Raw genomic sequence first — 12,785 nt, 5'->3', positions numbered from 1 at the left:
CTCACCATAAATTCATTAGCATCCTTTGGTGTGATGACTTTCACTTCACTCGAGGCCGACAAGGATACCTCAAAGACTATCCAGGCCACTACGTAGAGAAATACGTCAGTTATGACGTCAGAAATGTACCTGGCAAAAATTGAAATCGGATTCTGCTTAACAATAAATGGAAAAAACACAAAAACAAACAATTATAATATTCAAAATAACATACGTGGAAGCTTATTTTATTTTGGACCTTATTTTGGTATTGAAGCAGAAGAATTGAATCTTTCCTAATTCTAGTATTAATTTGCTCAATTTATTTCGTGTAATTTTTTTCCCCATAATGATCTTGGAGACATAACCACGTCTGTGTTTATAGCAAAGTAAATTATAACCGAATTCAAAACTGCATTATAAGCTTTCATTCAGAAGTTCATCGGATACGAGGTCTGTGACCTTTTAACGATCTCGCCCTTGATCAACTTTCTCTGAAGCACCGACATCTTCGAAGATGTTCAATCACTGTTGGCATATCTCTGCTCCATCTGCCACAACATCCGTGCAGGGGATTGGTCACAGTTGCGACTAATCACCCATCAGAGGGCATCAATCTACCAACCATCATAAACATTTCCAAAACCAGAGTTGTTATTCGAGATAATTTTATCCTTCAATCGATATCTGCACGTGAACGCATGTATTCAAAATTGTCTCGCAACACAACTCAAGGTTTTCCAAACACGATAAGATGGACTGTTTCATAATCATTAAGGTCTCCCACACATGGAAGTCTTGCTGAATCGCTGTAAACAAACCCTGCGCTGTGTGCACGAGGAGAAGTTCATAAACAACTTAACCCAAAATCCAGTGACCATCTTTGTTCTAAATATAGCTAATTTCATCAACTGATAAATGATGTTTATTATCTGTACTAATTGGTTAAATAAATACAGGAGAAGAAACAAAATATTGAATAATATTTTTATGTGGGGGGTTGTCCTCATAGACTTTGCAATTTTTAACTTCTACCGGACCTTGTATTTATCGAAATACTCCACTATTGATAAATCGGAACTTAAAACATCGATATCGTCATGGGGTCACATATTTGCATAAAGTAACCTCTCTTATCATCCCCTCCCCCCTTTAAGTGAGGGAATATTTTTCGATAAGCTTCGATCGTGTTATCATTACAGACGTTCATTTCACGTGTTCTTCCTATGAGAAACTACGCAGCTTGCGAATAAAACGTTTCGAAGGCATAGATGGTGTGTCCTTCTTACCTAAGTACGTTGAGCAGATCGCGTTCGCATTCCAGCGTTGTCAGGACGGGGATCAGAGATAAATGTGCTACTTGAGTTGCAGCCCATCCGAACTGGAAGATTACAATGAGAGGTACTAGAAATGCGAAGATACTCCACTGACTGGCGTACTCACATCCGGGACACTGGATAAAAATGAACGGGAAGCTGCAGATTACGCAGAGAGTACCTGAAATGGATTAAAACGGATTCAGTTCAGAATCTTTCCTTCATTGAAATTGTTATATTCTGTGTATAATCTACCGCCTACGTGAAATCAATTTTTGTTAGGAAGTGCTCAAACATCCAGCCTACAGCTCGGATCTTTCTCTAATTCTTTATTCCGTTTAAAATTTCTTAATAATTTCTTACTCGAATGTTTAGGATAATACAGTTTAGGATAATACTCGGGTCTTATAATATATTGCCATTTTTTTCATATTTGAAGCTTGTTTTGTTCGTATTTTCTACAATGAACACCGGATGCAAAACTAATGAGAGTAAAATAAGAACAAATGTGCTACTAATTTAAAAATCAAAGTTGTCTCGATAGCTAGCGCCATCAAGTGTTAATTAGGGGTATTACATATAAACAAATAGGAATATTGCTATTCATTGGAATCATTTAACCTTTAAGTTTTCACGTGACCTCCAAACACGGTTGTTTGGGTAAACTCTGCACTACCAGAGGCTGTGGGTTGCGTAAGCCTTGCTGATAGTTCGATTATTCACGGGGGATTTGCCCTTTCCCCTTATTTACACGACCCCAGGATAGATCAGAGCACATCTGGGCGACCAACAACAAACAAATTTCAAAGATACTGAATTCACGTGGCCGTTTGCTACTTACCAATCAAGTGGAGCGATTTCCTTCTTCCGTACTTTCTGCACATGCGTCCCGGGGTCATGTTGTCCGACTCGTATCCCAACAGGGGGGTGCAGATGGCATCGGCCACCTGACCGATGAGAACCACCAGTCCGGCTAAGTTGGTGTCGAACCCGAGGACGAACTGCAGGTACAAGATCAGATAACTGAACCACATGGCGGCAGTGAGGTCGTTGAGCACGTGACCAACGCCGTAGCTTAGGCGTTCCTTCCATGGCAATTTCCCTTTTTCTTCCATTACCACAAAGCTAAAAAATGAAACAATGCGGATTGAAAATGCAATTTAAAAATTGACCCTCAATTCTGAGGATTATTCGTAAAAGACGTTCACCAATGGGCCATCCTACGCACTCTAAATTAAAGCCGATGATGTTCTGTTTGCATTCTAAAGGCATCGGGGAGGTGTTTTTATCCCATAAACTGTTGCGTATAAATGTTTTGTGGTGTGTGGCTCGATTCTTTTGTCTGATAGGAGGAAATCTGAGTATCCGGTGGTTTTACTTCGGGTCCAAGACCACAAATCAGCTTACTAAGTATTCATTGAAGAAATCCAGAAAATTTTCTTTAGATTATATTGGATTGAGCTTCTATTACCTATGTTTTTAGAAATATTTTCAGCATTTGGTACCTAAACACGTGAATCATCTTTGTCTACAGAACAGTTACAATAATCATGTTTCGATAGCAATTAGGGATGCTCTGAAATCTTCGTATTGTATCACCATAGAGCAAAAGGCGAGCGAATTTGATGGCTTGTCAGTTCCGTTTTAAGATATGTGATTAAAAGGAACCCCGCCAGAGAAAAGTAGGTCCCTATCGCTCTTATCACACATGCGAAGTTTCCATCTGTAGCCAAAGTTGATTATTCCCATCTATATCTTTCTTAGGAGGAGAAAGTGAGATTTTGTGACTTATTTTTGATTCTAATTAGAAATCGAGAACATGAAAAATTAATTTGAACTTTGAAAAGGCTGGTTGCAGAAGCTGGAGGATTTTCTGTCACAGTGCGATAATTTTCTCGATGCACCGTATTAATTGAGCATTGTCCATCGACGATGAGGAGAGGGTGTCTCCTGGGTGGTCTGCTGTGGGCCTCCGATACGTCTGTGTGATGCATCGCCTTTTGGGATATTGTTCTTGCATTCCCCATACTGTATGGCGATGTCAACTGTCGCACAGTGACCTGCTGTTGAGCCCATACAATGCGCTGCAATCTTTGCTCACCACGAACATCCACCTTGCGTAATCCTTTACAGTTCTGTCGGCGGGAGGTGGTTTGACTCGTTCGACACCATTCCTTGTATATCTTAATCTTAACCACAGTAGGCTGTGAGCAACCGATAGGACATGCAGTTTCCGATGTGGAAGCACCCAACGCACCTGCTCCCACAATCATGCTCTTTCGAAACTCCATGTACGTCCCATAACTACTACTTTATCACTTTGACCTGCTTGGTCACATTCAAATTACGACTGCTCTGGCGTACGAAGCTGTTAGGGTTTTTACACTGCGAGTTATTCAACCTAGTCCATTACGGATGGGCTGGTGATAATTCAGTGATGATTGAGGGTAATAAGTGCAACGTAGGATGCAATGCAGACTTTGTTTTCGTTAGGGAGCGCTGAAACATCCAGCCTACAGCTGGGATCTTTGTCTATTTAATTCTTTATTCCGTTTAAAAATGCTCTGAAAGGGTAGGTTATGAAAAATGACGCGCTGGATATTGATTACCCTGCTGACCTGAATCCATGACAATTTTTGCTCTACTCACTCTTCTCTCACTCTTCGTATTTTCTAGATCTGGCTTCCTGCGATTTTTTGTTATCAAAACTAAATTTTAGCACACAATTGATGGAAGTACATAACATTACAAAGATTCCCCTAAAGAATGGCAGTATAGGAGAGAAAACAGGTCAAACAATGCTGCTTGAAAGAGCTCTATCAAGTTTCCGGTGCACTGTAATCTTTGAGGGAGAGGGGATGACAGTGTGGATCAGATTTCACACCTGGTATGCAATCTGTGGTCGATTTTATAGTTTGTGGGATAAAAAGCGAATTCTGGGAGGAAAGGGTCCACCTATTAACGCACCACTTGTTGTGGAGTCTTACCATGTACGCTGATTTATATAAAATTCATGACCTCCTCCTAAAGCTCTCTTCGTTGCATGAAAAAGGGCATCCCAAGATACTCGTGTTACTTTAAGAAAACATTCACAATAAAATCACAACTCTCTCAAACTAATGCAATGAATAATGTAAGAATCAAAGCTAATAAGTGTCCCTTAATCTGCTATTTGTAAAAACCCTCAACTTACCCCACCAGTGGCATTTTCCTTACCTAATAACAGTGGACAAGAGAGGCGGCCATTCTGACACCAACCCACAATGCTACGTTGTCCAGGTAACCACGAAGGGCCACGTGATCTCCTGTCATAAAATACGACGAAAAAGCTCAGAGAGAGGATCATTTTACCAACACCGAACCTGCCCACCAAGGGCATTTCAAGGAAGCCTTTCATACTCAGCGTGAAAGTGTTGAGGTGAACGCAACTCTCACCTGTCCCCGTCATCACCGTTGACCTCTGCGTACCTGAACAACGGCAGAAACAGGACTGAATGTAGTGAAGTGGAACTAACCTGTAACATTAGATCGAAAGGCCAATGACACCTTTCCGTACCCCTTCCCCCCCTCGCAAGACCCGTTCCGTTTTCTGTGTGCGTTCATCACTCAAGTCGCATCTTACGAAACCACATTTCCTCGTGCTCAGAGTTATTACCTTCTTCCGCTTCCTCTTATTCGCATTTCTCCACAACCCCCGTTCATTTTATAGAGTGTAACATCTATGGGTTAGATGTTACCTGGTGACGTATGAAAATAAGTTTGTCTGCAAGTGGAGTTGACAGATGGTCGATGCAGACTGTGTGGGAGGTCTAAAATCGATGGCTATCGACTGGAAGAATCCTCAGAGACACCTAGATACATCTTTAAAACAAAGATACTCCACAATTGCTAGATTCTTTCCTTTTGGCGTTAGAAAAAACATTCAAGAGCAACAATGCGTAAAATTGTGGACACTAATAGTTGGGTGGGACCCATATCGACCAGCATTACACTCTGAGAGCGAATGGTGCACTGGTGAAACATGCACTTGGTATTTTAGACTCCACTCACACACAAGTGCGTGTTTGAGCGGACTCGCAGTCCAATTTACAAGTTGTGTGGGCTTAAAATCCCAAAATAACAACAGTCGCAGTTGAAGAGGACTTTAAGAATTCCTCTGTCAGGATTCGAACGATGCCTTTTCTACACGATGTGTCAAACAGAGCGATTATAACCAATTTTCCAGCCGCCATGGTGGCCTTCTAAGAAGGGCCTCTACATTTTAATATTTTGGAATGGCAGTGTATTATTAAGTAAGCCTCCTCAGATTATTTAAAAGCCCTCACACCAATGCTATTATTGTACAAATTAATTTTGTGTTTGTCCTATATTGTGTGAAGATGTATTAATATTAACCCCCACGACACTTACTTTCAAACCCTCATTACTCACTTACTTCTTTCTTTCTCTCTTTGTCATTGAAGATTCGGCGCTAAAGGACAGGATATAGTTATAGTTCTTGGTTTATAAACATCACTTTTCACCACAAAAACTCTTCTTAGCACATGGAACATGACACGCATAGTTTTCCAATTAGCGACACTTGCCCACTCTTGGGAACAGAGCAATTCACCAGAGTAGCACTAAAAATGGACACTTAATCTTTTCTCGCCACGATGCCGATGTAGACCATGCCTGGAACACACTGGCACTACTAACTGTGACTTCCAGATCGGAGCAGTGGCCTTTTGTACTCTTCTCTGAGGTCTTTGATGATAACGAAAGATACTGCTAGACACCGTTGTCAAGGTTACCATTTCGAAAGTTGTTCGCTGTCAAAGTTCACAGAAGAAAGCAAAAAAAGGAGCTAATGAACCTCCTCCGTGTTACAGGGGGGTGCTGCGACTGTAAATAAAACATTGAGGTCTTTTGAGAACTTAGAGGATCGCTTAATAAGTTTAGATGTGAATAGGTAAAGGGAAAAATGAAAGTTTATACATTGAGTTGCCATATTATTAGGTACCTAACTTTTTCACAAAATAACGATTAATTAAATTGGGCAAGACGATTTAAAGAGATTTAAGTGACTTCGACAGAGACACGATAGTCGGCGCCAGACCCACGGTATGAGAGGACCAGAATATGGTAGAAACAACACAAGTCCATGGATCCAGCCTGAGAGGTGTCAACAAGGTGCAGTCAGGTAGTGATGTAATGGTGTGGTGAGAGTTTTCGTGATGCGTATTAGGTACCTTGATTCCATCGGAGCAACATTTGGATCCTACAGGTTATCTGAAAATTGTTTCAGACCAGAAGCGTCCCTGCCTTTTGAATTGGTTCTTCCAAAAGGATAATGTACCAGATCAAAAAGTCAGAATCAGACAGAACTTGTTCTAAGAATATGAGCGAATTCAGCCTCCTGTAGTGGTCTCCAGGCATTGTATCTAAATCCAACAGAGCAACTCTGAAGTGAGGTGGAATGGGCTCTTCGGAGTACAGATCCACACAGCAGCCAATAGAAGCAATTGGGTTACCCATGGACCAGCAACTCAGTGACTCCATGTTACAATTCTGAGGACTAAAAAGGGGCCATTCTAATAGGTAAGTGTACCTAATAAAGCAGCCTCTCAGAGTATAAAGATCCCCCCCCCCTACAATCATAGAATGAACATCCCCGATGTTCATTCCATGATGGGAAAAAAGTTTAAACTTTTATTGAGTATCAAGTAGTAATCTTTTGCCCGAATTACAGCCCAGATACGTTGTGGAATGGATTCCACTAGGTTCCTGGGGGAGTCTAGCTCCAGATTTCACCATTCTTCCATCATTTAAATGCCATAACGGGAAATGAAAATCAAATACTGTATTTTGTCTGAGCCGAGTTGGGATCAATTTCGATGGTAGATGGCACCACCGTACAACGCTTCTTTGATTGGCTGATGATTTCCAGTGTGAGTATTGTAATTCGCAATTCATTCAGCTGCTTTTCCAAAAGAGCAGTTGTGATTTACTAATTTAAAAACTTAATAGAGAAACGTAAATTAACACATAATTAAATGTTAGTTAATCTGTAATTTTTTTCATATACTTGGATTTGAGGAAAGCTTTTGACACTGTTGCGCATGGAAGACTACTGTACAAATTGGAGCAGAATGGTATTAAGGGTAAGTTGCTACAATGGATAAAGGGATGGTTGAGTGGGAGACGACACAGAGTGGTAATCAGTGGACCCTGCTCTTCGTGGAAAAGCATTCCTTCGTTTCTGCAGTGTCTTTGAATTGGTTCTTCCAAAAGGATAATGTACCAGATCAAAAAAGTCAGAATCAGACAGAACTTGTTCATCTAATATCTAGATTATTAGTGGAGTCCCCCAGGGTTCAGTGTTGAGCCCATTATTGTTTTCTGTATTTATCAATGATATTGATGAAGACATATCAGGCTTAATGTCCAAGTTTGCAGATGATACAAAGATTGGCAGTTGTTAATGGCAGTAAAGACAAAATGCTACTGCAACAGGATCTAGAAAAGTTAGGTTGATGGGCTGAGAGGTGGAAACTGAAGTCTTTAACTTTGACAAATGCAAAGTAGTGCATATGGGCAGAAGTAACCCAAGAGAAAAGTACGAACTGTGTGGTAGTACACTCAGGGTAGTGGAGAATGAAAGAGACCTTGAGGTAATTATGCAGTCAGATATAAAGTTTTCTGAGCAGTGCAGACAGGCTGCAAGAGTAGCTCATGAGATCTTGTCAATGATATACAGGAATTTTGTTAGCAGGGATAATGAGGTGATTATTCCCTTGTATAAGGCAAAGGTCAGGCCTCATCTTAAGAAGGATGGAGAACTCCTGGAACGAGTACAGAGAAGGGCAACAAGACTGGTGAGAGGAACAAAGGGTTCGTCTTACGAAGAAAGGCTTAAGTTGTGCAAGTTGCAGCACCTGCGAAGTGTATAAGGCTTTGAATGGACTGAGCAAGCTCAATGCTGATGGAATTCTTCCCCTCGCACAGACCACACACATGAGGGGGGAACAAATTCAAATTGAGGAAGGACGGTTGCAGAACAGATGTGGGGAAGTTTGCCTTTAGGCAACAATAGTTGATTGTTGGAACAAATTTCCATCTGTCGTTGTGGAAGTTGATGGCTTAAATAAATTCAGAGAATTACCAGAGAAACTATTGTAAGAAATGAATAGGTAAAAAGGGGAGGTGTTGGTTTTTTTTGCCATTGCTAATGATGAGTCTAATATTCAGTTCATTATTATAATTTAATCTATTTACCTTGTAATATAATTGTTTAATTAATATTTTATTAAACGTAATATTACTTATTATAATATTTAATAATTACGTAATACTTTAACGAAAATTCAAGGCACCATCACGAAAGAGGGATCGTAAATGAGAGTGATGCTTGTATTTGTACGTATGCGGGGGCGGATCAGGGAGGGATTTTGGATCGCTAATTTCTTTGGCAATATTTTTCTTAATTAAACTTCAATTACATGGTTAGCAGCAGTTTTTGGCAGTGATGGCGTTATTCTTAATTGTTTATTCTTTGATGCATTCGATATTTCTTTAATGTATTGTCAAACTCCGAAATAAGAGAATTATTTCCACGAAGATTCCTAGATCCAGATTCTCGTGGAACCTTGCGCTACACTTGCTGCCACTTTAATTGAATAATTATTAGTTTGCAATAAATTTCCTTTTGTTTATTTTAAAAAGAACTACTTCCTCGTGGCAAGCCACCGGGTACTTGAGTCTTTGATTGTCCTACACCGCTCTGAGTGGTAATATTTAAGAGTGGCAGACATTCCAGACATCTAGTGATCAACAAGGTCATATCATTTCACCAACATACAATGTCGATATCCTTGTTGACTATAACTACTTCCGAACGGAAGTCGGTCCAACTGGATGCAATTAATTTACCACCTACGCTTGATACACACTGTGTTCCTCTAAAGCCAAAATCTTTTAGGTTGGAACCTGATTTCGATTATAACGGATCGAGCTCGGCCTGAGGGAATTTTAAATAAGCAGTTAAAGATAAATATTTGACAATAACGGGGGAATTTCGATATTCTGCCCCTTACCATGAAATATTTGGAGTATTCAGAATAACCATCTCTTAGAAATAGCACCATAAAAGTTGGAAAATATTTTTTTTTCAGCATTATATCCATCTGGATTATTTAACCTGGAAATTCGTTTATTAAAATGCGTTCTTGGCCGAGTTTAATGTTCTGCCACCTACTCGCAAGATGGCGCCACAACTGCAAGAATTGCCTTCCCAAATGGGTAAGAGAAACCTCGTAAATTAGCAACTAGTCCGCTGTTTATATGATCTAAAATTGAACCCAGACTTCTTAAGAGAGATCTAGGTTCGAGTCCCGGGAACAGCCACCAACAATTGCTGTTTATATGCATTAAGTCGTAAAGCATTTATCGCGATCACTACAATAAGTATATATCAGTTTGTAATAAAGTTATTCGAGGAATTAGGCGTTAGTTATTCGAGGAATTAGGCGTTGCTAAGGCAACCAAAAAACGGCTTTGGCAAGAGAACAAAAAAAAACGTGACTTCTAAGAATGAAAGGGCTGGTCCATCTTGGCCCACTACAGGTTAACAGAGGTAACGTTTTTGACGACCTTAAATAGGTGGCTGATAAGAAAAGTTTCTTTCTTCACACGTGAAGGTTTCAAACTTGAGCGAATTGGAGCGTCCAGTGGAATAAATAGTCATATTAAGCAGATAATTGAGACACGGGTTACAGCTAACGTGTGTACATCCTTGTAACCTTTTGCCAGTACTGGACCGAAATCACGGGCATCTCGTGTGTTTGGTCTTCTGGGTGCAGATCCTGTTACGATACTATTATTATGCAGCACAGGGCATCGTGCCATTGACTTTGGTCTTCTTCCTCCCCTGGTCTTATTTTAATTACACACTCAGTAGATAAGCAACAACTGGTCGTGCCTTAAACTGTTACACAACCGAATGCTCGCTTTTGTTGTTGTTGTGAGGTTTTTGGTGCATCAGCAGCTAAGGCCATATACTGTATCTGTAAATCGCGTGTATTCGGCGGTTGATTGGCTCTTTGCTGGAAGAAAAATTCAAGTTTTTAGGGTGGAAAAAATTCCACGCTCACTTGTGAAAAAGACCCATAGAAGTTCCTCGCGTCATTGACATGATTCGAACTCAGGTCTTTTGCACCCGGTTTGGGGAAGACGGTGGTTGTACCAACTGTGCTACTCACGAAGGCGGATGCTCGCTGAATATAAACACGCTTCCGAATCCCATATAACGATCGTGGGATTTGGAAGCCCTGCTTTTGAATGCGTGCAGGAGCTCGTCAGTTGAACTTTGTGCTTTGAACAGTAGACATGGATTGAGACAACAGGAAAAACATATCGAAGTTACTGTTCTGAATAAAGGCCATATGGCACCTGGAGATATAATTTAAAAAAAAAAAAAAGTTGCAGAAGCTGTATATCAGTCATTTTGTCCATCGGGTTATTAACTAGAACGAAATATCCGTACTCTTGGAGTTACTTTTGAGGGAATGTTACTAATGTCCCTCTCACGAGCACGTGTACACGGCCCTGTTGTCACTACTTTTTCAACAACCCTCATTGTAATAAACCTACAAGCCGAATTCTTCTGACCATTGATGGCTCTTTCACAATATCTCTCTTTTCGAAATGATCAAAGACTTGGATGTAGCAGCAATCGAATATCACAAAAATATAACCAGAGAGCCTTCGAGAAACTATGCTTCAACTTCTACAGCTTCCATCTCATGACGACGAAGAAAATATGGAGTTGACAATGTTCCAAAGAATGCTACATTCACGCAATGATCTTTGACACCATTCCTGTGAATAATACACTGGATTTTACGTTATATCTCTCTGGAAGAGATCGTACAAGACTTTGGAAGTGTTCTCGAAATGGATTAGGACGTACAGAGGTGTCCACAGGGATCTGTGATAGAATTCTCAATTTCTCACTTCTCAACTGTTGTCAATTTTCACGAATGGATCAATCGTTATAATGCCTAGAGTAAAACCACTCTTTTATGCAGCTTATATGAATTAATATTTCAACACATATTAAATACTACGTAATCCGTTCTTTATGTGGAATATATAAATTGTCCATCCATCCTTTCACCTCTGTTACAACCTCATGATGTCTTTTGCTTTCTCATCTAAAGATACAGCTAAGTTATTGGCATCCTGCTCTTCCTCTAACCCTTGCATTGATGATGTTGGTATCCTCCTACAATACCTAACACATCCCGCTCAATGATCTCCTTAGTTTTCCATCAGAAAGACATTAGGTGCATTCTAAAACCAATTTTGATGCCAAGACGCCTAGAGATGACGTTTTTATAACGTGCGTTCAGAGTCAACTTCTGTTTTGTGTCGGTTTTCACATTCTCTTATTCCTCTCGTGTTTTTACTTCTGTTGGGAATTTTCTCATATCAAGCCAGTCCCTAAAGAGGACAACAAATCCCTCCCATCCAGTTATCGCCCTATTGCACTTACCTCTGCTCTATCCAAAGTAATGGAGAAATCCATCAACCGCCAACTCCTAAACTTTTTCGAAACCTTCCATCTGATCAATGATCGCCAATATGGATTTCGTCAGTTTCGATACACACCAGGGTAATATCTTGGTTTATGTTACCATCTATGGACAAATTCGGTGAAACACGAGCAGTTGCTTTTAATATATCCAAGGCTTTTGATCGTGTTTGGCACAATAGCCTCCTAAACGAATTTCCAACTACCGTTTGCCTTCTGATTTTTGGCAATTAGGTGTCCAGTTTCCTCTCTAATTACTCTCTGCGAGTGAATGTCGATGGCTGTTTTCTCAACTACTTCTAGAGTTCCCCAAGGTTCTGTTCTTTCACTCGCTCTTTTCTTCATGTACATTAATGACTTTCTTCCACTGACTAGAAGCCCTATCCACAGTTTTGATGACAGCACCTTGCTTTGCAAAAACGGCTACAAATTCTTAAGTATCCACTATTCCTTAAATGCTGATATCCAGATAATTCTCCTCTCGTGAGCAAAAACATCTTTTGACTTCAATCCTTCTAAAATCCACTCCTAATTTCCCTCAAGAAGGAACCTGCAGTCCTCATAACCATCTTCAACAATACAGAGTTGTCCTCCCGTTTTAAATTGCTGTCCCCCATAAAAGCAACGTGTATGTTCTGAATTTAAAATGACTTTTCTCTCTTCAGAAGTGAAAACTAATGTCTAAATCCCTATGTAGTTTGGAGTTGAATTGTCAATAAATACTGACTGGTTGGTCACTTCCGGTGCTATATAGGTAATTATTAACTACATCTACAGGAGTGCTGTGTTGCGGAACACTTCAGAAGCGAATCAAACATTCTTGGTTTAGTATCGGTTAGCCAATAATGCAATTCTGCCACCGAGGGTGCGATCTGGAATGTTTGGTGTTAGTGAACTTTGGTGGGAGAATAACTCGG

General features: G+C 40.2%; 1 protein-coding gene across 1 annotated transcript in view; it reads right to left on the bottom strand.

Moving 5' to 3' along the window:
* LOC150079364 (major facilitator superfamily domain-containing protein 12-like) overlaps positions 1–12,785 on the bottom strand; it is a 90,583-nt gene that overhangs the window by 14,016 nt on the left and 63,782 nt on the right. Inside the window, exons 2-3 of the mRNA XM_090383041.1 lie at positions 2,137–2,420; positions 6–129 (exon numbers count right to left, since the gene is read on the bottom strand). Coding sequence (XP_090239167.1) covers positions 6–129; positions 2,137–2,420 — 408 coding nt within the window. The remainder of the gene's footprint in view (positions 1–5; positions 130–2,136; positions 2,421–12,785) is intronic.

The sequence above is a fragment of the Mastigoproctus giganteus genome, chromosome 10 (assembly GCF_048544385.1).
Source record: "Mastigoproctus giganteus isolate SK-2022 chromosome 10, ASM4854438v1, whole genome shotgun sequence".
In the NCBI taxonomy this organism is placed as follows: domain Eukaryota; kingdom Metazoa; phylum Arthropoda; class Arachnida; order Uropygi; family Thelyphonidae; genus Mastigoproctus; species Mastigoproctus giganteus.
Note: the sequence above shows the minus strand (reverse complement) of the source record. Positions and strands in the feature narration are given on the sequence as shown.